Source organism: Ornithodoros turicata, unplaced genomic scaffold (assembly GCF_037126465.1).
Source record: "Ornithodoros turicata isolate Travis unplaced genomic scaffold, ASM3712646v1 ctg00000829.1, whole genome shotgun sequence".
In the NCBI taxonomy this organism is placed as follows: domain Eukaryota; kingdom Metazoa; phylum Arthropoda; class Arachnida; order Ixodida; family Argasidae; genus Ornithodoros; species Ornithodoros turicata.
This window is the reverse complement of record NW_026999402.1, coordinates 1,316,494-1,339,507: the sequence shown is the minus strand read 5'-3', so window position 1 is coordinate 1,339,507 and position 23,014 is coordinate 1,316,494. Positions and strand designations below refer to the sequence as shown.

General features: G+C 44.1%; 3 protein-coding genes across 7 annotated transcripts in view; 2 read left to right on the top strand and 1 right to left on the bottom strand.

Annotated features, from left to right (window-relative positions):
- LOC135375124 (choline transporter-like protein 2) overlaps positions 1-10,583 on the top strand; it is a 64,403-nt gene extending 53,820 nt beyond the window's left edge. For all 4 annotated transcript variants that reach the window (XM_064607836.1, XM_064607837.1, XM_064607839.1 and 1 more), the window contains 8 exons: positions 65-321; positions 885-1,013; positions 2,079-2,148; positions 2,235-2,308; positions 2,408-2,478; positions 4,775-4,863; positions 7,453-7,537; positions 9,480-10,583. In XM_064607836.1, the coding sequence (XP_064463906.1) occupies positions 65-321; positions 885-1,013; positions 2,079-2,148; positions 2,235-2,308; positions 2,408-2,478; positions 4,775-4,863; positions 7,453-7,537; positions 9,480-9,586 (882 nt within the window). In that variant the 3' untranslated portion in view covers positions 9,587-10,583. The remainder of the gene's footprint in view (positions 1-64; positions 322-884; positions 1,014-2,078; positions 2,149-2,234; positions 2,309-2,407; positions 2,479-4,774; positions 4,864-7,452; positions 7,538-9,479) is intronic.
- Positions 10,584-14,695: 4,112 nt separating this feature from the next.
- LOC135375137 (splicing factor C9orf78-like) lies at positions 14,696-20,844 on the bottom strand. Of its 2 annotated transcripts, XM_064607860.1 has the most exons (10): positions 20,666-20,844; positions 19,252-19,366; positions 19,103-19,164; positions 18,057-18,140; positions 16,860-16,937; positions 16,580-16,708; positions 15,267-15,400; positions 15,036-15,173; positions 14,863-14,959; positions 14,696-14,800 (listed from the first exon to the last, which is right to left on the bottom strand). In XM_064607860.1, the coding sequence occupies exons 1-9, from the start codon at positions 20,806-20,808 to the stop codon at positions 14,865-14,867; spliced, it is 978 nt and encodes a 325-aa protein (XP_064463930.1). In that variant the 5' UTR covers positions 20,809-20,844; the 3' UTR covers positions 14,696-14,800; positions 14,863-14,864. The 2 variants fall into 2 exon arrangements, with proteins under 2 accessions (XP_064463930.1, XP_064463929.1); XM_064607859.1 differs by having other exon boundaries at positions 14,696-14,959.
- Positions 20,845-21,489: 645 nt separating this feature from the next.
- Positions 21,490-22,580, top strand: LOC135375143 (large ribosomal subunit protein uL15m-like). Its single transcript, XM_064607867.1, has one exon. It carries the CDS (start codon positions 21,622-21,624, stop codon positions 22,498-22,500), a length of 879 nt encoding a protein of 292 aa, XP_064463937.1. The 5' UTR covers positions 21,490-21,621; the 3' UTR covers positions 22,501-22,580.
- Positions 22,581-23,014: the final 434 nt, after the last annotated feature.

Sequence of the window (23,014 nt, the reverse complement as noted above, 5' to 3'; positions counted from 1 at the left end):
AGGAACCACACTTTCGCAGCGTTGTCGTATCACATTCTATACCACTAACTTTTCGCTTCATTAGGAATTCAATGGCACGCTCGCATCAGTGGGTGAAAGTGCAAGGAATCTTCGATGCCAGTTCACCCAATATGTCGTCAATGAGCACCTGTCACGTGCGCAGATCTACAATTTCATCGGCCTCATATGGGGCATGTTCTTTGTGGTTGGTTTAGGCCAGGTGGCACTGGCTGCTGCCTTTGCTTCCTACTACTGGGCTTTCAGAAAGCCCCAAGACGTGCCTTTCTTCGCTGTGCTCAATGGAATATGCCTTACGCTTAGGTGAGCACTGTGCACAATGCATTATGGGTAGGGGAGTGACTTTTTCGGGTTAAACCCGATTCTGCCCGGTTGTTCCCCCCCTCTCCGAACTGACCCCTGACCAATTCGGGTTAAACCCACTTTTTTCCCCGAATTCCATTCATTATGAAACCCTCAAGTGACGTTTCCACTGAAGACGAACGAAGGTTGCCGCGTGTAACACATGTAAGAATATGGGTCACCTTCAGTCCCAGATACACCCTTGTGTGTCTATGCCTTCGAGGATTAGTGCTGGTAGGTCACCTCCCCGCCCCCCCCTAAAAAAAAAAAGAAAAAAGAACAAGAAAAGAAAAAAAAAGAAAAAGGAAAGGACTTAATAGACAAGAGGAGAAACAAAACACCTGAAGGCACGATTATCGCCCAATTGCTCCCCGAATTACAGATTTAAACATAGTGCCCGATTTTTACCCCCCGAATCCGAGAAAGGCAATGAATCCGAAAAAGTCACTGTGGTCAAGATGTTTGTGACGTTGGATGACGTTAATCATGGGCTGTCCATAACCACTGCTATGCTATCTACGTAGGTACCACTTGGGATCCGTAGCCTTTGGTTCCCTCATCCTGACCATAGTGCGGTGCATTCGTTTAGTCCTGGAATACATAGATGCCAAGCTCAAGAAATACGACAACCAATGCACAAAGTGTTTACTATGGTAAGTCCCCTTGTACAATTCGACATATGCCAGACGGAGACTAATTACCTGGAGCTACGTTGTCAGCAGCCAGTTTACAGGACTGTGATTCTGATATGTCTGCGAGGAAGTGCCGTAATTTCACGCGTATTGGCCGCGGCTTATGCACGATTTTTTTTCTCGTGGGCGCTCTGCGGCTTATCCACCGGTGCGGCTTATCTGATGACTATTTTTCGTTGGTATTTTTCCCATACCACGGTTCGATCGAAAGCGCTTTCAGTACCTATGGAACAGCACCGCCCTGCCGTTGCACGAAAAATGCGTAACAGGGGGCGTGTCCACACTTGAGTAAACTGACCTTCCTGGTGCCTAACGAAAGTGGCGACAGTGATCCATGTCTTTTGGAAGGCCACTGACCCGTCGATCCATGAAAAATACGCAACAAGGGCACAATCCGATCCTGGTAGAACACTAGAACTGACCTCCGTTGTTGTGCACCATGAGGTTGTGCACCTCGGAGTATGGCCAACAGTGTTTATAGCCTCCCCTATGGTCTCCTTTGCGGCACATATCATTCGCATCGTATAGCCCGCGGCTTATCTGCGAGTGTGGCTTATCTGCCCGAAAATTTTCAAAACGTTCCTAGAAATGGGTCCTGCGGCTTATCTGCGATGCGGCTTATACGCGTGAAATTACGGTACTTTTGTGAGACACACTTTTTGCAAGTTTGAGCAACTATGTACAAAACAGCAAGACAGTGGTACAACTCAAGGGAGGGGGGAAGCAAGACAAACATGATAACATGATAATATCATGATGATGATGATAACATGTCATCAAAGATCATGATGATCATGATGATGTGATCATCACATGATGATAACATGATATCAAAGAGAACTTTTGAGATCATGTTGCGTTTATCTTGCACCATGCTCTTCTCCCAGTCTCGAGTTCTCTCTCATCACGTCCTTGCCTTCTAGCAAACGTAAGTAGTGTTGGTAGCAGTTCAAGTCACTGGACCGTTCGAGGACACTTTTTTTTCTTCTTACGTTACTTAGCTCAGAAGAAGTGTTTGTTTTTCAGGTGCTGCAAGTGTTGTTTCTGGTGTTTGGAGAAGTTCATAAAGTTCCTTAACAAAAATGCATACATTATGGTACGTGATGTCTCATTGAAATTGTAACTTACCTGTTGCCATTCTTGTGTCGTGATGGCGTTTGTGACGTTTGATGACGTTTTCAGATAGCCATCTATGGCAAAAACTTCTGCGCGTCAGCAAAAGATGCTTTTATGCTGCTCATGAGAAATGCAGTCAGGTTAGTGTTTCAGTGTGTGCTTTCAAGTATTTCAACACATCTTGCACTTCTTCTACACTGCTGGAGTACTGTGGTAACATGTTTGTGTATGCTTTGCAGAGTTGTTGTTCTCGATAAGGTGACAGATCTGTTACTTTTGATTGGAAAGCTCGTCATCGTGGGAACAATTAGTAAGTTACAAAGTCATGTCACACACAGGGATGTAAGATTCATAAAAAAAATTATGTTCTGACTGCTTGATTTTAAAAAAGTCTTTAAGCTGCTTTCCAAGCAGAAGAGCAGTAGAGAGGAAAAACTTCACAGATTCGCAGAAAGCGTTCACCTGGGATGTTGTAACAGATAAGAGCCTTTGAACGAAGCACTGTGCAAGAAATTATGTAGGATGTAGTAACGTTGGTTAAGAAAGTCAATAGCAAACCATGGAGGTGAAATGAAAAAAAAAAAAAGAAAGAAAAAGAAATGTATATATGGTGTTTCACCTGACGTATCATAAAATTAGATTTAAAAATCTACTTGTCTGAACAGGGATCAACGCTATTTATTGCAGGGAATATTTTTCCATTACTTCCGAGCACTTTTGTCAGTTTAATTCACGAGAAATTGAATTTTCCCAATTGAGCTAAAAAATTTGTCAAGTCAGCCTCATATTTTTATTACTATTCACGGAAACAAAGTGCCCGCAGGATTTACCTCATTCTAGCACAAAATATATTCACTACTACAAAGGTAATAGCCGGAAAAAAATTGCGGAAGCCGTCCTTTCGAAGAGCGCAAATTGGCAACCAAGCTCAGTTCCACATCATTTCCACATCATTTCCACATCAGTTCCACGTCAAGACCACCTCTTCCCAGTGCCGCATTTGGAAGCTAGCGGTGGCGCTACTCATCGGCATGGTTACCGCTTCCTAAATTTCTGCAATACTTTGTACTTTAGCTTACCTTAGTATTTTTGTAGACGCGGTGCATGTCCCACTGGAGATGCTACTTTCTAAAGTTGATCATCATCATCATCATTCTACGCATTTAAATAGGAGCTGTTGCTGTCGTCTGCTACGGTAGTCGTACGTCACCTTCTGAGTGTTCAAAATTCAAAGTTCCATTGTCCAATCATGATGCAGATGTCGCGGGCCGATGAGTAGCGCCCCTAGTGGATCGTGCAGACGGGCTCCTCATAGGGGTTGCCTATTATGATACGGTCGTTATAATCTAGTAGGTCGTGGTCAATATAATGCAAGATGCGGCAGAAGGAAGACAGTCGCCTGTTTCTTTCTCCCTCTTCTTTCAGATAACTTCGCGTTGCAACAATGATGCCGTTATCGGTTTCGCAGTTCTTTTTCTGGTGATTACCTTTGTAGTAGTGAATGGGGTTCCCGCGTGCGCTTTCTGTTTCTGTAAACAAAACAAAAAAATGTGTCTTGGCACATTTTGAAGTTCAGTTGGGAAAATTAAATTTCTCGGAAATTAAATTTGATAAAAGTGCTCAGAATAATGGTAGTATCTCCCCCTTGAGATACATAGCATTGATAATGTTCAGACAAGTAGATTTTTAGACAGAATTTTATGACATCGTATGTCAGAAACGCCCTATATATATACATACCCATAAAAAGGGGAAAACTTAAAGAAAGCCTGTAAGACCCTTACTGAATGTACTCCTTCACTTTGGTTGCTTGACTTACTGTTCCTGTTTTGGGTGAAAAATGACATGACACCGATAACAGACGTTGTGGTCCACCCTTTGCAAATATTACCCACAGAACACTGACCAGTGACCTTATGCCTTCCATTCATACCGATCCTTTTCTCCCTACTTAACCCCCGATTCAGCTTCCCCTTTTGACCTGTTGAAAGTGATTGTCACAGTTCGAGTGATTGCCTTCTCGAGATGGGTCACAGGAACAAAAACCCTGAAAAACTGTAATACGGTAAAACATCTTACATGGTATGTTTGTTTAATTATTTTTGAAATTTTCCTCAAGGGTTCATGCAGGAATCAACATTTCTTTGAATTCTGCCATGGTGCCCACTCAATTTCCGTACAAACATAAAATGACCTTTGGCTATGTCGTCATTTCACTGGGATACAAAGCATTTTTTATGCAAGAACTTCAGTATTTCACAAATATAATAGTGACATACAGGGTGTTCAAAATTAAGCTTTCACTAGCACTTTATAAATAGGTGAACAAAAGAAAATTGGTGCTATTTTTTTCTGTTCCTTGAGTAAGAAACAGGTACTACATAATTAGCAGCACCTGTTTCTTACACAAGTAGCGTAAAGTTATCATCCGGTTTCCTGTCATCGCTGTGTTTGCGTGGCGCTCGTGAAAGCTTAATTTTGAACACCCTGTACTGATATGACGGTGTAAATGTTAAGCAGTTGCAAAGACACCAGAGTTTCTGAAAAATCCGTTGTGCCTGATTCGTTCAGATGCTTTGTTCCTGAATTTTATCTTTCTTCCACAGCTATCATGTGCTTTTACATCTTCAACCGAAGAGTGGATGCTTTCAACCAACATCTTCCTGAACTAAACTATTATCTGGTTCCTGTAATTGTAAGTCTGCTTCCAGAACATACTACTACATAGTCGTGATACTCGGACTGAGAAGCATAACTTACAGCATTCAGTATAATGAAGGCAATAATGTAGAAATGGTGTAGAATATAGTAATGTTGGTAAAGAAAGTCAAAAGCTAACCATGGAGGTGAAATGAAAACCTCAATTCATTTGAGGTGCATTGTTTAAGTGCTCATGGAAGACAGCAGTATAGACCTCTCCCTGTTTGTAAACAAATGACCTCATAGTGTTCGACAGCGCCACCAATTTGGTAGAGTTGAACTATGCTCAAGGCTAGGGCGAACAAGGTCTCGCCCAAAGGCCGTGGTCTTGAGGGGATCACGGTAGTCTCTGAAAGGGGCGCGACCTTCAGTCCTACTTTTCTTTCAATAGGAGGCAGCGAACAGGTGCCCATTAGTGAAACAGATCCCTCCCCTTCCGATTTGTTTCGGTTTCAGTCTGTCTACCAACGTCATGACGATGTTTCTCAGGTAGAGATCTATTCAGTGGAGACCAGAACATACCAACTAAATGGCTGCGATTTTCGTTCAAAATCAGTGGTTGATTACATTGTGCCGGCACCGTGTGACAGAACGTTAACAACTCTATTTTAGTTATGCTTACGGCCTGGAAATTTAGGCACTAAAAACTATGGAAATAGGCAGGCATTTAGGCCCTCAAGAACATCGAAACAGGCAATAAAGTACGCACGCAAAAGTAGGCACGCTCACAGGTTTTGTTGGCGTTTCAGGGTGCTCCACCCAGGAAGATTTGCTCGTTTAAACACTATGGTACCGTACAGGCTTTGACTTCTGATACATGAATGCTCGGGCCTACACTCTTAAAAATGAACTTCACCGCATAGCACGCTCCTAGCCAACCATCATCTCAAATGATATCGTTATCTGCCCTGATTTGTTGAAAACGGGAGGCGTACGCCTGTTTTCTGACAATTATGAACAGCATAAGTGTCACAAAAAAGGCGTACGCCTCCCGTTTTCGACAAATCAGGGCAGATAACGATATCATTTGAGATGATGGTTGGCTAGGAGCGTGCTATGCCGTGAAGTTCATTTTTAAGAGTGTAGAACCACGCTATATTGAATGATACTTTTAGTTCTCCACCCTCGAACATCGTGAAGGGCCACGAGGTGCGAAATCTTTCGATCCAACGTACACGAACCCGTTCTACCAAACCAAGGTACAGAAGGAAACCAAACACAGAAAAGACAAAAAGCAAAATGCTGCACGAGCATGAAAGGCACGCTTGCGCCTCTAGAAAAGGCTTTTATAGCATCTAAAAATGTGAAAGAAGGCTACGATCAGGGGCGGATTTAAGGGGGGGGGGGGGGGGCGACCCCCCATACGGTCTTGTTCTCTATGTAAAAACCCTATCTCCTGGACGATGCTGCGCCGCAAAGCACGAAATTTCCTTAAGACCCCCCCCCCCATGACAGACACTTAAATCCGCCCCTGGCTACGATTCAATAGAATCCGTAAAAAGGCAGGCAACCCCGAAAATGCCACATTCAGGCATTCATAGGCATTTATGTATAGGCAAATGCCCAAGATTCTGGGCCCTCGTTACGATGAATGGACTATTTCGTCTCTATTCGACCCTCATTTACCTACTCACGGTGATTTGGTTGATGGGCCTCGCGGTGTGAACCGCTCTGTTAATTCATCAGATACAACTTAATGCCAGTTACATGGCTTAGTTGAGTTATCGCTTGCGGTATATAAGCTACTGCAGCCTCGGTAGCTTAGAGAATCTGGAACTCAACCTTCTCCATTGCCCGCACTGCCCACCCAGTGTGATTTTTATATGAACTTTGCTTGCATCATACTATAGTTGAAACATGGACTTCGATTTGAGAACAAGTTATTGTATTTAAGGCCCCTGGTTTTCTGCTGCAGCAGATTCAAAATTCTGCGGCACCGACTCGTAAGTTCCGTGACTTTCCGTGGCAAGGAGTCAGCGGCTGCCTGAAATGGGAAACACTCTATTTTCTTGGATAATGTGGGAACAAAAAATCTTACAGATTCAAAGCACTGTTGTGGCTCAGCATTACACAATATCTTGTGCTCTCCTCTGACAGTGAATGCCATATGTTACCTACAATCATTTTATACTTACTGAAAGATCTTTCAGCATCTACAGTTTATAGGAATTGACAACTACTTCATTGCAGTAGATGCTAAGTTTGGAACACGCACCTCATTCCGTTCCAAAACGCAATTGCTAATGTCAAAATGGTCACATGTACCTTGGAGAATTTAGGAGCGTGCGCAGCACGCGCTTTTATCTGACGCTCTTTTACGTGAGCACGCAGTACTTCTCCTGAGACGCTGTACATCGTAGTAACCGTTCATATCATGCCAATCACGTCCTTCGACCCAATCGGATTTCCGCAAAAATTCTGCGCAAAACGCTGCGAAATTTCGAGCAACATAAAGGATTCCGCGAAATACTGCACCAAACGAATGGCTAAGCGAAATTTTGCAGAATCGCAGAATACCTGGGACCTTAATTATATTTTAGTGGCCTTTTAACTCCTACCCATTTTTGCTTCTTCTTTTAAACAGACAATATCAGCTGGAGCCTACGTCATCGCGTCGAGTTTCTTCAGCGTCTACGGGATGGCCGTGGACACGCTCTTCCTCTGTTTCTGTGAGTAGTGTTAGAATTACCTTCACAGAAGCACCAACTAGTTGTGCTTCTGCTACACAGACATGAATCGTCGGACAGGAAAGGCAAAATAATCCGATCCGAAATGCACGCGCTTCGGCTTTGACAGTGTGATACTCCACCAAAAGCGATAATTCGAAAAAAGCATTTGCGATATATGGGGGTTTACTGTACAAAGTTCAGTATGAGCATTCTTCCTAATCACTGTGCAACCCTGTCTCTATGGGATGGATAACCTTCCTCAAAGTAAGCCCATGTCCTCACTGCTCAGCCAATGCACAGATCTCTAATGCTCTGGAAGAAGCAGAAATACCGTCACTCAAAGAGGAATGAAGTGAAGTTTACCATAAATAGCCACTATGCAAAAAGTATTATTGTTGCTGTGTGGTGTAGTGGTCATTGTGCAACAAAATTTACAAGAACACAAAGAAAGCAGCCACAGGCAGCTGGCATGGTACTTGAATGACACTGATTGATTGATTGATTGATTATGTGTTTAATGGCACAAAGGCAACAAAGGCCATAGAGCGCCAAAACTATGGTGAGTGTGTCTGAGATGATTATGGGAAAGATGATGTGAGAGAGAGTGTGTGGTAGTTAAAACCTATCTACAGGTATGAGCGATGAGCAATGAGATTGACCAGGATAAGAGAGATTGATTGATTGATTGATTATGTGTGTGAGAGAGGAGGATGACGATAGCAAGCGAGCATGGCAGTTAAAAGCTATCTACAAGTGTGACAATGAGATATTTACACGAGGAGTTCGGTGATATTGGATAAAAGCGGAGCAATGCTTATCATCTACATCTGACTAAGAAACCCACACGTGGTCAAAAATTTAATGACGTTATCAAACGGCACAAGAGGGGTGTCACCCAGTAGAAGGGCTGGGTGGAGTGGGACATGGTATCTGTAGAATGCGGTGAAATACTGTTGGCGTTGGTGTTCGAAGTGAGGGCAGGATGCCAGTACGTGCAAGACAGTCAAGCTGTCACCGCAGTGCGCACAAGCTGGCGGATCCTGACCTCTGAGTAGGTGGTGATGCGTGAGCCATGTGTGTCCAATCCTCAATCTCGCGTGAAGAACTTCGGATGATCTGTTGATGTGTTCAGTCCGATGCGGGGGGGAAACGTGTGGCTGTGTGAGGTGTAGCTTGTTATTTTCTTCCATGTCCCGCTCCTGCTGCCACTGTGTGTAGACAGCTCTCTTTAACAGTGGCAGGATGTCTTGGCACTTGAATGACACTGGCATGCCCCTCTGTCTTTCTTCACCACATGCCCTCCTCTTTGCCCCATACCAGTATGCGCTTTCCAAGGGAGGATAATTTGTGAAAAGTGTGCAGTACAGAGGCTTCGTATGCGCACTGCTTGTCTCGTTGTTCTTGTTCTTCCGCACGAGCTCGTTTTCATTCGTGGCGGAACATGTCGTAGACTAAACGTGAAAAGTTGGGGGTTACCATGGCCAGAAGTAAGACCGCCATCGACAGTATCTTTTAATTATGGAGATACCTGTCCTAGAAATGCGACGAACTGGACACATGGAGAGAGGACAGCAGGAAGGAGTGGGGGACAGGGGGGGGGAGGTTAGTATGTGTCCTGGGCCGCCTTCAGGGGGAACTGTGCCGACATTCGTCTGGAAAGTCTTCAGAAAACCCAAGGAAAATCTCAGACAGCACAGCCGGTGACAGGATTCGATCCTCCCAGTATCACCTCCCAGTCTCGACGGGGAAAGCGATCATCCTAATATTCAGCTTTTCCTGCTTTGTGTAACCCGTTTACTTCAACCACCACTCCCCTCTGCATTACTAATGCCCTGAGGGTATTTAAATAAATAAATAAGCTTGCAAGTAAATGGCGTAACTTGACCCCACCCCAGTGTGAGACACTCATGGCCTAATGCATCCCGTGCTCTTCTTCCTTCAGTGGAAGATTGCGAGAGGAACGACGGCTCGGAGGAGAAGCCGTACTTCATGTCCAAGGAGCTGATGAAGATCCTCGGGAAGAAGAACAAGTTCCAGGACGTAAAATAAGCGCAGCTCTAGCTGCCGTGCAAAGGGCATGGCAGTGCTCAAAACTGTGAGGCAGCGTGACTTTCCTCGGGGACTTACAATACCTCAAGCGCTTCTCGGTTACGATGCATCCAACACAATTTCTGTGTGCGTTTCCCCCGAGCATGTGATTGTTTTGTACGTTTCATTCACCATACCCCCGTCATTTAGTATAGTTTCTCAGCACATTGGATCAAGCGGCTTTCGTTGAGGGATGATGAGTAAATGTGCCTCGTGAACTTTTATGATGCCTTTGCCAAAAAAAATATGGGTGTTAGGACGTTTGTAGCCTTGTCTAGCTACTGTGACAGGACTCGATGTGCTGCTCTCAGTGGCCCAATGATTGTGTACGTATATATCAGGAGCAGTGCATTGTTTTAAGTGTTGTGACACGTTGATACTGTTGGTACCCAGTGTGCTTGCCAGGAAACGCAGGAAAGCAGCTTCGGTGTAAGGTCATACCAGTGATAGGTTTGGGGACTGCAATGACGTGATTCTGCCCTTGGCGTGATTCTGCTTTCTGAAGCGTGGGTCACAAGATCGTAACAATGACATCCTGTTTTCTTTTGCCTTTTTTTTTTTTTTTTTTTCAAATTGAATATAATGCTACTGTCCCAATCCCTTTAAATTCTTGTGAACAGCCTGCCATAAAACTACTCCAGCCAGAATGTATAGTTTCCATGCCAGAAAAATGCTGTTCTCTCAAGCTACAGCAACACTATAAACTGGGCTTTGCAAAGTGCCACTGAAATGTACTTAAAACTTTGCCAGGATACTACTATCGGCATTTTTCGAGGAGGTTTCCCCAAACTCTCCGTATTTTCATACCTAAAGGAGCTACGTATATAAAAGTGCACTTGTTCTCGTGTTTAAAAATTGCTAATGCCTCGTTCCTGTTATAACTTTTAACTCTTTTACTCTATTTTATTTCTGAGATGATGAGAAAGAGTTCACTAGAATAAATCTGTTGATTCACCTACGTGTCTGGAATGCTGAATATTTCATAATTTTTGACTACCCACTACTGCAGGGTGGCTGCCAGCCTGGAAAACTGGGAACTGTCAGGGAAGTTGCAAAAAAAGAGCAGCTGAAGCCAGGGGAAACCATAGACAGCTGCCATGACGATATGTAGCAAATCGTGAGCGGCCATGCTGCAGCAACATGCCGAGAGTAACAGTTCGTCAATGTGACAAGCTCAGAGGCAAAGAAGTAGAGCAGCCTCACTAATAAGCAGTGATGGCCAGTAGTTAACTACATGTAGTTAAACTACTAGCTAAACTACCTGATTGTAGTTATAAAGTAGTTAACTACTTGCAGAAATGTAGTCCAACTACTCGTTAAACTATTACTTTGAGTAGTTAATTACAGTAGTTAGGTTACTGCAGGTGCCAACTACTTCAGATTTTGCTGCAAGCTTTACGGCACGACTGACCTTCTGCCTTTTACTTTGAGCTACACGTTTGATGAGAATGCAGGTTTCGCTTTTCAGTTCAGTTTATTTATGACATTTTATGCAAGGTGCAGAGCAATTGTGCCGTGCATGCGTACGAAATCTTCACTTTCGTCACTGCTTGTGATTCATATTTCGGTGTCCAAGAACACTATAGAATGGGATTGGTGTAGATAGACGACGTTAAATAGTTAGAGATGTAGTTAAACTACATTGCAGTAGTTAAAGAAGTAGTTTTAACTACCTCCCCTGAATAGTATAGTTAAACTACTAGTTAAAGTACTCTATTGCGAAGTAGTTACAGTGAACCCTCGTTAATATGACCACCGATAATCTGACATTTAGTATGCAAATCTCCCCCGTTAGTATGACAATTCCGCATTACGACCAAAATTTTCGGGGACGACCATGGTCATAATAACGAGGGTTCACTGTATAGTTAAAGTACCGTAGAAGTAGTTAGTGGCCATCACTTCTAATAAGTGACCTTTAACAGAAAAAAAAAAAACAGACAAGGTTCACAAGTGAGGCACAGTACCAGCTCTCCCTACCGCAGGAAGCAAAAAATGGTTCTCTTACAGGCGGTGTCTGGACAAAAGCAGCAGTTGAACTGGAGACGCGATCGGAATAGTGGGCATCTGAAACACATGTAACCGGAATACTGTACAAGTGGTTAAATTTGTGGGCTCAATAATTCGTGAATTTGCAAATGGTCAGGGTCAGGCAATAATCTGCGGTACCGCAGCTTTCGGCCCTGCATCTGGCGTCTTAGGAGCCCTACACCTTGAACTTCTGGGAAGGAGTTAACAAAAGGTATCACAACTGGGCAGTAACCTGTTCCATTTGTCTTCCCCTAGAACCCTTCTTACTCTGATAGTGAAATTGTAACCTCTGCAAAGGCTGATTTGCATGTCAGCGTGCTCAAACTCATATACGCTGGCTGGATGATCCAGGCTAACAAGGAACTGGAATCAATGGATGCAGACATTCGAGCGGGATTCTTGAAGTGTTGAGCCATACTGTCTCCAAGTGGATATCGTATTAACCTTAGAATTCCGGATTCCTTGCAGACACCGCTTTTAATGGGGGACGTGGGGATCAACACAAACTTTTGTTTCTTAATAGATTATGAAAATTTGCTCACATGTTGATAGTGCTCTCAAAATGAATTAACCAAGAAATTATGATATCTCAAAGACCTTATTTTCACATTTTTTTAAAATTTTTATCTCTGCATTTTGTGAAGGGACTGCTAAGTTCGAAGAATGCAACGAAAGACCGTGTTGGAGTGTATTCCTAAAGGTATGGCCAAGGCCCTCTGTTTTCTGCTGCGGCAAATTCAAAATTCCGCGGCACTGACTTATAAGTTCCGTGACTTTCAGCGGCGAGCACTCAACAGCTGCATGAAATAGAAGACGCTTTATTTTCTTAGATGATGTGGGAACCAAAAAATATGTTATAAAATTACAGATTCAAAGCACTGTTCTGGCGCAGCATTACATACATGATATCTCGTGTTCTCATCTGATGCGGTCTGTCGCCTGAAATCATTTTATACCTGCTGGAAGATCTTTGAGCATCTACAGAGTTCATAGGAACTTTATAGGAATGAGTTTACAATACATGCCCCGGGGAAGTTCCATTTTTAGTACACCCATTTTTGTTCTTGGGCTGTAGCCATTATTTAAAAGACTTAACTTCTTGAAGGCAACCTCCCAGATGTCATATCAAAATCCCCACTGCTGCTACCACTGAACTGCATAAGGGAGGGACGCCGCCCCTTTCTCAGGTGAAGTATACACAATAAACTTGGGCTAATGTTATCCTAAGCTAAACTACAATCTGTCTGTTTTTGACCTGCAGCATAAACAATTTCGTAAAGCAGGCTTCAATTTTGTAGGGGCGGCTTCACTTCATGCAGGGAAGCGTCAGGTGAAGCCCACTTTCGGGAGGTGTCGTTCGTATTCGGCGAATAGTCAAAGTATCCGGAAGCCCGAATATTGGGCATTTCGATTCGCGAATCGGACACTTTGAGTGATTGATATTCGATTCGAATTTGAGAACTCCAATATCCACACACACCCTTAAAAATAAAGGATTCCGTGAAACTCCGTGCCAAACGAAGGATTCCGCAATTAATTCCGAATTCTGCGAAATTTCGCGGAATCACAGAATCGCGGAAAACGAAGGGCCTTACGTATGGCTGAGGTTGTGAAATTCTTAGTTTTCTTTTTTTTTTTCAATTTCCAGCACGACAACTTTTGGTTTTCATTTTTTTCCTCTCGTGGTTGCAACTGATGTATCTAGCATAGAAACGTATGACAATAGCATAAATTATAAATTAATTTACTTGAAAAAATACGAATGTCACGACCTCTAGGAAGGTGCAGTGATTATAAGAGAATAAACTGCACCAAAATAGACCGAGTCGATGTGGAGATATCAGCTTCACAGGCAGAGCAGGCAGAGCGAGAAGTTTTGTTTAGAAAATGAAGTGCAATGTTTAACACTATTTTTACCGCACATTAGAAGGCCCCAGCACCATAATCTTTCGAGCACGGTTTCTCTTGCCCTCCTGGCTCTCTGTTTGATGCACTTCAGCTGTTTTTGTATGACCAAAAGTCAGTCAGGGCAGTAGACCCTTGTTCTACACTTTTGATGGCTTGAACAGCCAGCTGAAGTTTAGGAACTCCATACTTGAAGGCGTGCATGATTCACACACTCTGTTCCCTTATTTTCGTAGCAATAACCGCTAATCTGCAATTGTGCCACAGTCCTCAGGGTCCAGGTTCATCTTCGCTGCTCATGCAAGCCTGGTTCCTGGAACTAAGATTTCCCGTCTCGAACATTTTGGACATAGCGTCTTACTGAGTAACGAGTTCAACATGACCACTTCGAAAAGCAGATACTCGCCGGGGTTCTGCTGTTCCTCGGAACATCTTTACAGAACAGCGGTCACATGCGGTCGTTTACACTCCGCAGCAGGTTGTGCTCAGTGAAAACCAGTGAGGAGGCACTTGGCACATAATACGAGGAACACGTGCAGGTATTTCTTCTGCTAGGAGAACGCCATCGGAGGAGACAAAACTACGGTGCGTGGCTGGACTGACGATGGGGCGATAGCACGTCTTCTCGAGAAACCCGGACATAATGAAACACACGACGATCTGCTGCGACCTCCAAAAATGGACGGTCATGCCACAGAACAGGTTTACGGGCAGTCGAATTCTTCGGGAACGCGACTGCGCTGCTATTAAAGGAAAATTGAGAGAAGAAACCTTATCGTGAAGGGGCTCCTTATTTCATTCTCCACATCACCACCAGCAATGAAACAGGGTATCGCCCCTGCTGATGAAACTTCCCGTTTATCATCTTAAAATAAAGTTGTTGACGGAAGAAAAGCCCCAATTTTCTGGGAGACTGGAGGGCAGGTTCGTTCAATGGGAAGAAAGAACGAAATTCGGGTGAGTTGGCAGGTATGGATTGAGTATGCCATCGACAGTATCCCGTTTGCTTGTGCTCGGGAGTAGGCAGCCAACGTTACATAGCTTTGGAAACTCCGTTTAATTTGTCTCTTCCTGGAGGCCCGAGCATATTAAGGCCTCAAATGTCCTGCTCATGTGACTAAACCAGGCAGGAAGTTGGAATGTCCCGGAATGGTTTTATGCTGCAGATAATTGGAGGCCTCCAGCCACAGTGGCCGGTAATCGTACAAAATGGATTGAAATCGCTGCAACTTGCATGGGCTGTAATCACGAGATGACAAATATGAGCTGTACACGACGTGAGGTAGGGCAGTCATAAGTACCACTAGTACCGCCGAAACTGCTTCTTGAACTTTTCAAAATGGAAATCATCCGTAGCTTTCTCGTCGTCATTCCTCGACTTGAGGGAGCCCTTTGTGCCTGTACGAAATGTGGATCATCCGTATTTCAATGTATGACTTCGACATATACAAATATCTCACAACACAACACACACCTTTTCCCTGCCAGCCAGGTATTTGGGGTTCAACACCTTCTGCCTCTGCGATGACCACTACTGGCTTGGACACTGCTGGTTCTCTTTCTTTCGGTGGCCGTTTTAGATTCTGTCGTCTGCTACCGTCGTCGATGTTAACTATTGCAACGGAAGAGATAAAGCAGATTTAAGTGCGAATGTAGGCCATTAAGAAAAAATTGGATGGAAATGGATTGAAAGAAGTGAACTTACATCTGTTGTGCTGCACAAAATTCACTGCCATGTTGGTAGGCACAAACGAAGTCTCTTTCTCCTTCTTGGACATGCGTTCCTTCAGCAGCTTCATCTTGGCTTCTTCCGTGGCTTCAATATTGCGGATGCGTTCCCTGCACGCACACACACAAGCACAAGGTTTCTACTCCACGGCAACTAAACAGTTTGGTAATGGTCCCTATGCTATATCAATATAGCCCTGTGTTTTGTGCCCCCGGTTTGAATCGTTGTCACTCGAGGTAAAACTCCCAGGCATGAACAAAAAAAAAAAGCTAGAAAACAGAACTTGCCAAAGTGCAAATTCAGCCACCAACACAAAAGAACAATTTGGGGGAGAGAGTAGAGCTTGGAGGAACCATGTGACATCCACTCACAAGGCAGCACTAAGGGAATGTCCATAGGTTGGCATGGGTCCACAGAACAGATGGCTCGCTTCACGATCTTTAAAAGTTAGAATGACTTTCTACAAGTATTGTCACTTGTTCTACTATCTTTGTTTTGGCTGAAATTCCCTACTTGAAGAGTTAGTTAATGAATTTCAGGTACTTAGTCACCGTGTAGTTGCATAATCTTTTCGAGGGTATGTGTTCGCCTGGCTGTAGCCATACAACTCAACTGCAAAAACGACATCTACGCTGCTCTCATAGCTTTTTTTTTTTTATAAAAAGTCTGCAAAGGAAAAAGAAGAAAGGACCTCCCTGTATACAAGTTGTCCACGTCAACGGCCGCATCTTACAAGGGCCACATCCTAGGTCGACGTACTAATTAAGAATGATTAGTCTATTTAAAAATCTGTCTATAGTCAGCGTGAACACCTTGTATAAGCAGGGCCTGAGTTTTTAGGGTTATACCAGATTATGCCCGATATTTACCTCCGGAATCAAATCATGAAAAACAGGGTTTAACCAGGCATTTCCCTGAAAACTGCTGGAACAGAGGAATCCGAAGTCATCACAACTAACACATAGCTATGTTGTAACTGCATAAATATGCTAATACAAACTGTCAAAACAGAGAACCTGCTGCACCTTAGATGCATAGACTAAATATTGGTGCGCTGTGTCTACTGGTGTGTCACGTGTATTATGCTGAGTAAATCAAAGATTTACGCCTGATCCAGCACGATTCAACCAGAATCAGGTTGAATCAGGTTCGGTTGAATCCGATTACACCAGAATTATTCAAGAAAAATATAACCCGGTATTTACCTCCCCCCGATTTTGCTGGAAAATATAACCCGAAAAAGTCATGCCCTATGTATAAACCTCTGAAAAAACATATCTCATGCTCACTCAATTCCCAGGTCGACCTCGGGGATTCCGGACAGCATCTGGTTAGACAACATCTCTTCGGACTTCTTTGAAGAAGATTTGCGCAGGTGCTCGGGCACGTGAAATAAGACGTCGTCCGGGCCAAGTGTTCTGCAAAGTTTACACGAAGGGTGGCGTAAGCTAACACGTGGGATCGCTCGCACCACAGTCTCTCAACAGGGGCTTATTATATAATAGCATATTATGCAGGAAGCCACTTATAATTTTTTTTCTTTATATACTGCACAGTTGCTCAACTCACTTTTCAGAAGAACCCTGAGAGTCACTGTCCTGCTCCTTTCCTTTACGCTTGGCTAGTTCTTCCTCTATGTACTTCATCCTGCGACGCAAGTATTACACATCCTTCAGCAACGTGACAAAGCTGGTGTTGGTGCAGTGCAATGCTTCGAGCAAGTGGTGCACATCAAGCATAACCAAAAAGCTCTACTGTACTTGGACTTCCCCTCCCAAGGTTGAAGGAGGAGGTTGGAAGTCCATATTTTGCACCATATCATCATAGGCATACTTGTTGGTAACATGTATGCTTAAATCAACAAGGATGCAGGGCTGAATCCTGCTGAGAACACAAGCAACCCTGCAGCAAGGTACATGCTGGAGTCACTAAAGAGGGGTACAGAGCATAGCATTCCTTCTCCGCGCCGGAGCGGCCCTTCGGTGTCCGCGATTGGGTCGATCGTGTCATGTGGTTTCTCCTTCCAAGAATTCGCTGTCCGTGTTGAGTATCCTCCGCCCAAAACTGGTTTCCTCGGAACAGCGCGCTGTTCTCCAGCGGAGAAGGGGGAAACTGGTGCCCCATCGGATATTACCGGGTTTAACCCTATCACACAGGGCTCTGTTTGTGGCTGGTGCCCTTTAGGGGCGTACTTCCCTTTCTTGTTCCAAATCCTAATTTAGTAACAATTTTTCCGGAAACGTTAACGGTCCATAACTTAAATCAAAGGTTCACTGTACTTTCACGTTGTTTGACATCCAGGGGAAGCATCAAATCAAGACGACATCAGTTGTAGAACGACAATTAGGACAACGCATCACCAATGCCCAAGCAATGATCTGAAAGGCGTTTATCATCCTTCAGACGTTTATCATCCTTCAGATAGTTATCCTTCAGATGTTAATCATCCTTCTGAAGCACACAGGAAGGATCAAGGAAGGGTTTTTGTCAACTGCCGTCCTTCAATTAACTTAACCACTACATTCCCTTCTTGACGCATATGTGCATGCCTCGCAGAAATGCAAATGCTGTTTCGATTCAATCAATTAACCAAATAATAAGCTAATGTTCTAACTGCTAATTGTGCTGTGGCAGCACAGTAAGTCTCTTGCATGGATATTACAGTTGCAGAACTTCAATACAAGTGTCACACAACATCACAAGTACAAAATATACTGCACAAATACCAAAATATACTGCAAATACCAAAATATACTGCACACTCACATGTCTGCATCTTCATCCCTCTGATTAGTTTCGACAGAAAATGTGTTGCCGAGATTCACGGCATCCAGTTCGTCCACAACTACCCTGGAATGTGAAAAAAAAAAAAGTGATGTGTTGTCAGAGGCGCTCACAGCAGATAAACGAGCATCCATGCACAATACCAGATTTATGCATCACGCATGCGATTTGGGGTCTTGCTGATCATTGCAGGCTGTGTAGTGGTTGCGGCGTTGGATCAGTTTCATTGGTACAAAACATTGGTCGTGCATGATTCTCAGTCGTTATCCTTCCCATTACTATTATTGGGCAGAGTTTGCAACAATATTTTCCAATCTCGTTAATTTATCGGCTCATATGGCGGTATTTGTTGTGCACATTACATTACGCATCCGTCTCATTTCGATATCTTCCATGTTCTTGATTTAGAGCACACTTGTAACAGCTGATGTCTTAGTGAGACCTCAAATATGGGACTATCGTTGTGTTTGCTGACCAAAACCTAAGGAGGCACCACCTCCTGGGTTCTGGCCAATAAGAGGACGAGGAGGACAGGCACTTCCCAGGCTTCCGCTCTCGCCTAAGAGATGGCGCAGTGTTACTGTTGTTTAGCGTGTCACAAGGCTTAAGCCACGGCGCAACAATCGAGCTGACGTCTGAACAAGGCTTAGGCAGGAGCACAGTCGCCGACTGATTTTTCGGACCCCGATTTTTCGGACGCGCTCGATTATTCGGACTCACTGCCCTTACTGAAATGTCCGTAGGAATGAACAATAGCCTGTTTGGCAGCAAGCGCAGTTACATCACCACTTGTACCGAACCAGTTCAGTTCGTTTGAGTAACTGAGCCCAATTTCTTCCCGAATTTTGCGTACTGGAACTTTTTCCACCCGAATTTGCATGAATTTACAGCACATGTTTACTTACCCAATTTTTACTCCCTGACTTTAGAAAAAAGAAAATCCTGAAAACTTCAGGCTCTATGCTCTACTTATCTGTAACCTTAGCCTCATGCAATGCCGTTGCACCCAGTGAGTAAGTATACATTACCTTTTTCCTTTCAGGGCTTTCATGTCGATCATGCCACCCGATTTAAGCTTGAAGGGGTCCTCCTAGAAACACGTCAATGGATTCAATTTGTGCACAGGAACCTAAACTAAACGTTGTGCTAACTAAAAGTGGGCTCGCAAAATACTCACAATTACCAGCTCCTCTTTCGTAGTGAGCTTCTTCCCAAGATTCAGACCAATGATGCTCACCCCATGTGGCCTTTTTCTCAGCTTCTGTATTTCTTTAGTGTCTTCCAGTATTTCTCTAATGTAAGAAGCAATAACAGGTAGTTTTTCAGCACACTGCAGCTCAGTTATTGCAATACTACATGGCCAATAGGAAAACTTATCCTCTCTGATTGTTCACGAATTTACTTGCTCAAAGTCGCGCCTGGGATCTCGGCCTTTGTCAAGCAGCCTTGCTGCTTTCTGTCAAGTTTCGTTGTATGATAGAAATAAAATTGGATTCAATTTAATTGAACATTGCTTCTTCATCTGGGTGGCAATGTCCACTTCAAGGGTGGGTCACTAAGCACAACGGATGCATTCGGTGCACCGCACCATTTATCTGACGCATCTGTTCTGCGTACTGACCCTCCCTTCAATAGGATAGTGGATCATCCCAATCTTGTTCCTATCTGCATATCAGCACCGAAGACACGCGCTCCGCTGTTTGAGGGAAATCTGCGCGCCGTTGTACTTGGCATGTGGCTCTGACGGAAGTTGAAATGCTATCATCAGCGGCAACAAGCTCATCTAGCCCCGGTATCACCAATGGCGGTTAATACTTGAACCGAGATCGACGGTGCCCTAACTTGAATTTTACACTTAACTGTGCTTCACAAAAGGCAGTTATTATTACAGAAACATTCACCACCTCACCAACTGGTGTTCGCAAAAAAAGAAGAAAAGAGAAAGCACTGAGCGTTAATTGCAAGTTTTAGCAACACTTCATCTTGATTCAAAGTTACCAACATTGGTAAAACCGGACCTTAGAGCGCCAAGACTTGCCAAGACAAGTGTCCTGTACTCGATTCGCTTATCTGGAAATTCGCTGTCCAGATGATTGAAGTCGAGTACTGTGGCGCTCGGACATGCGAAGCATGATTGTCCAGCACAGATTACCACGTAAAACTGTACCAAGCTGTCGTTACGGTTACTGAAAAAAAAAAAAAAAAAAAAGTATTGGCGCCTAAAGACATGAGCAATGTGATAGGTTAGAGTAACATGCAGCCAATAGCATGGACTGTGATGGCCAAGAACCCCAATGATGTCGTTCGCTCTCGATGATTTGTGTGACAGACGACATTCCCAGGATACACAGTCATTCAACAACCTTTGCTTGCACCATTATTTCACAGTTTTTCAACTCCCGACTTTTGCTCATTTTCAGCGTCGTGGCACCACAGGTGAAAGGGCGATTTCGATCACTCTATTTCGAGGTACACCTGTCAAAGCGTATCGTGGTCTTGGAATATGACGCGAGGGTACCCAGCTTTCGGAGGAAACATTACATGGTATGTCCCGTTCTCGTTCTTCGCAGTATATAACCGCGTTTGTTTACCTGGACACCTCTTCCTCTGCCTCCTTGTCAGAATCATCATTTTCTGTCCCTCCTCTCGAACGAAAGCACTTCCGTTTAGTTTTCCTACTTTTAAACACAATTTTTGGAGCTTCAGATTCTGCAGACACTTCGCCATCCGCCATGTTCAGCGTTCAGCCTTTCTATGGCTAGAGACACGGCTATGGGCTATGGCTGGGAATCATGCTAGAATTTAGAATTTACTGACAGATATACAGGGTGTGTGTAGAAAAACATGACCCGCATTTAGGCACATAGCTTGTTGCCTACCTAACTAACGAACTTCCGGTGGCGCACGATGGCGCATTTATGCGTGCGAAATCTGCAGAAAAATTGTGGAAGCCATACTCAGCTTAGAAAATAAACGGAACAACGAAAACGTCGGCTTCCGTGCATCAGAATAGGGCAACATGGTGGACAACAGGGTGTATGTGAAAGGGCAACACGGTGCACGTAGGAGAGTTGTGTTCAAGTACCGCTAGGGGAGCTATCGGTGCATAAATCGAAATTATGTCCCACATGGATGCTCATCGGCAGTACCCCTAGCGGTGCCTGCACATACTCTCCTGACACTGAAATGCACTACCATGCACTGTCATGACCGCCCTATCTAATGCATGGAAGCCCATGTTTTCGCGCTCTGTTTATTTTTTTACGCTGAGTATGCCTTCCAGGATATTTTTGTAGCTTTCGCACGCATAAATACGCCGTCGTGCGCCACCGGAAGTTCCTCGGCTAAGTAGACAACGAGTTACACGTAAAAATGCGGGTCATGTTTTTCTGCACACACCCTGTATATATATAGCGTTACGTCTTACGAATTATAAATAAAGTAATACTTTTAAGATCACTCTAAGATTTAATGTCATCATACTGCAGTATGTAAGGAAATGTACGACAGGCAGTGGTGGCAGTAGCAGCAGCCGCACGAGACAAGAATGGCGTCTTCCATTACCGAAAAGGCATTGGAAGTTCTTCGGTTTTTGCCACGGGTATGTCTTAATAATCTTAGAGACACCCCTGGAAGTCACTATGCGAAGAAACCACATTTCAGAGGAGACCGTCGAAGGCGATTATTTCCACATAAGGGGCACAAGCAACGTATGGGCCATGCCCGACTTGGCTTCGAAGGTGGCCAGTTCCCGTTTTACCTTAAAGTCCCCATCGAAAACTACAACAAAGGGCATCATCTTCGACGACAGTATCCTCCCATCTCGTTGCAGCAGCTCCAAATGATGATTGACCTCGGCAGGATCGACGCTAGCCAACCCATTGACTTGGCCACGCTCTGCAACACAAAACTTTGTTTCGTTGAGCCCCTTCAGCAGCATTTCGGCCTCCAGTTAACGGACGAAGGTATCGACAATTTCAAGGCGAAAATAAACATCGAAGTTCAGCATGCGAAAGAGCACGTTATTGCGGCCATAGAGAGGAACGGCGGCGTCATCACCACTGCTTTCTATGACGTGGAAAGCGTGATGGCACTGGTGGATCCAGAGAAGTTCTTCCTGAAGGGGATACCAATACCCAAAAGAATGCTACCTCCTGAGGACGGCATTGGGTACTACAGCGACCCCAAGTCCCGGGGCTACCTTGCTGATCCTGAACAAGTTGCAAGCGAAAGGTTCTTGTTAGCACAGAAGTACGGCTACGTGCTACCTGACCTGTCGAAAGATCCAGACTTTGCAATGTTGACTGCTCGCAAAGATCCTCGGCAGGTTTTTTATGGGCTAGAACCAGGGTGGGTTGTCAACATGCGCGATAAAGTGATATTGAAGCCTCGTGACCCCGAGTACCAAGCGTACTACAACGAATGAGAGGTCGCCTTAGCTTCCTACTCTAGCTATCCCCTGTTATACAGTTAGATTAAGAATAAAACATTGATGAGGCATCTTGAGCATTCTTCTTGTCTTTGCTGGGTGACATGACATTGTTTTTCTCAAAGGGGATTCTGAACTTTGGTGAATGCATCGGAACAACATGTTGCAGCATGTTGCTGATGAACAAGCTGCTGTGCACAATAGAGATTTTCTACGATATGAGTTATCAGCTTGTCCCTGGTGCCTTCTTGTGTCCTGTTCACAACTGGAGATGAAATGTGTTTATAGAATTCTAGCATATTTTGTCTTTTTTGTCATTATAGTTCATATATCGCTTGATTTATTTTTTGCGGTTAGACATGATTTTTGTGAAGAAGCTACTTGTGTACTACCCTGCTTATCTGTTTCATTTGTTATCACACTTCATTTACATAAATTGCAATCATTCATGCAGCGATGGAAGTGCTGCGCCATTTGTGCCAAAATGTGCCAATCACGGGGTGCTGCGCCA

Bases quoted from the DNA above. Each gene is read 5' to 3' on its own strand.
- LOC135375143 (XM_064607867.1), top strand. From the start codon at position 21,622: ATGGCGTCTTCCATTACCGAAAAGGCATTGGAAGTTCTTCGGTTTTTG.
- LOC135375137 (XM_064607859.1), bottom strand. From the start codon at position 20,808: ATGGCGGATGGCGAAGTGTCTGCAGAATCTGAAGCTCCAAAAATTGTG. The intron at 19,367-20,665 runs GTAAACAAACGC...TTCTTACATTAG, and splicing joins GCAGAGGAAGAGGTGTCCAG to AGAAATACTGGAAGACACTA. The intron at 14,960-15,035 runs GTGTGTGTTGTG...CATTTCGTACAG, and splicing joins ACCTGGCTGGCAGGGAAAAG to GCACAAAGGGCTCCCTCAAG.